Source organism: Orycteropus afer, unplaced genomic scaffold (assembly GCF_000298275.1).
Source record: "Orycteropus afer afer isolate SDZICR_OR568_19922 unplaced genomic scaffold, OryAfe1.0 scaffold00049, whole genome shotgun sequence".
Lineage (NCBI taxonomy): Eukaryota > Metazoa > Chordata > Mammalia > Tubulidentata > Orycteropodidae > Orycteropus > Orycteropus afer.
Window position 1 is genome coordinate 9,567,791 of NW_006921636.1, and position 1,387 is coordinate 9,569,177.

General features: G+C 57.9%; 1 protein-coding gene across 1 annotated transcript in view; it reads right to left on the reverse strand.

The window, feature by feature from the left end:
* The window catches only part of EYA2 (EYA transcriptional coactivator and phosphatase 2), a 255,369-nt gene that overhangs the window by 4,575 nt on the left and 249,407 nt on the right, over positions 1-1,387 (reverse strand). The window contains 1 exon segment of the mRNA XM_042780627.1: positions 976-1,076. Coding sequence (XP_042636561.1) covers positions 976-1,076 — 101 coding nt within the window.

Below are 1,387 nucleotides of genomic sequence, written 5' to 3' on the forward strand. Positions count from 1 at the left end.
GTGTTTATTGCCTGTGCACCAGCGTGTTCCCTGAGAGGGCAGGGCCTATCATGTTCACAGAATCCCCAGTGCCTAGGACAGTGCCAGGCCCACAGCAGGCGCTCAGCTAACCGACTGACACACTAGCTGGGCGGGCCGTGAATAAGCACGGACCAGAGAACACTTTTAGGACGAGAGTGGACAACGGGCTGAAGAAACAACAGGGGCAGCTCCGGGAGGCTCGGGCAGGCCCCGAGCTGGTTACAGCTCCTTCAAAGTGAGCAAGCTCTAGGAGCCCGGTGGGGAGGGGCCTGGAGGAACAGAACACGCAGAGGCCCTCCCCTTCCCTGGACGAGCCCCCTTCTGAGGGCGCTCAGGCCTCCCCTCTTCTTGTGGGTTTTCATAAGCCGACACTTTTAGCATTTCTGCATTTCCTTGGGATTTGTTGCCGAGTAGGGAAGGGGGGAACCAGGTCTCCCAAATGAAGCTCTGTGACATTAACAATCTACTTCCCAGGCCCCTGGGTGGGGGTGGCAGGGTCTCTGGGCCGCTGATGACAGACCCAGACCCGAGGACCTCGGCAGCTGTTTCTTTTCCAACCACAGAGCTGGGCCCCCAGAGCCCCGGGCCCTCTCCTCACGGGCCCGGCATCACAGATGCGGGATTTTCTTTTTCATTAGCTTAATGCTGTCTTTATTAACTGGGAAAGGTTCCTGGAACATGTGATCAGCAAAGATTAAATAAAACACACACGTGCCCCCACCCGCCCTGAGGAGCGCCCCTGGGCTCGGAGAAGACGCTCCCAAAACGAGCCGGGGCACAGCGGCCAGAGGCCTGGGGCTGGATTTGCGGAAGGAAATTGTGCTTCTGCGGTTTGCAAACGGGAAGGGAACCCGCCAGCAAAGGGCCAGGGAAAGAGAGGACCCAGTGGCGGAGAACAGGGCTTCAGACAATCACGAGGCCGGCTCCCAAAGGGGCACAGACATTAGGAAGTACCTTCTTGGCTCCCTGCTCCTCCTCCACACCGTCGCCGATTACGATGTAGACGGCTTTCCGACCGAATCTCTGCATTATGCGCTCGAAGCAGCTCTCTTTCCCTGCACGTGGGAGAAGGAAAGAGGAAAGTGCTGCCGGGTAAAGGCCAAGGAGAGAAGCAAATAACCGGTTGCCATGGAGTCGACGCTGCCTCCTGGCGCCCCCTTGTGTATCAGAGTAGAACTGCGCGCCATAGGGTTGTCAATGGCTGATTTTACAAAAGTCGATAGCCAGACCTTTCTTCGGATGTGCCTCTGGGTAGACTCAACCCTCCATGTTGCTGTCTGCACCACCCAGGGCTCCCCCACTAGGGTAGGCGGCGTTAATTTCCCCAATCCGTGGATGGGGTGGTTGGCAGAGTGCCTGGCCTTGA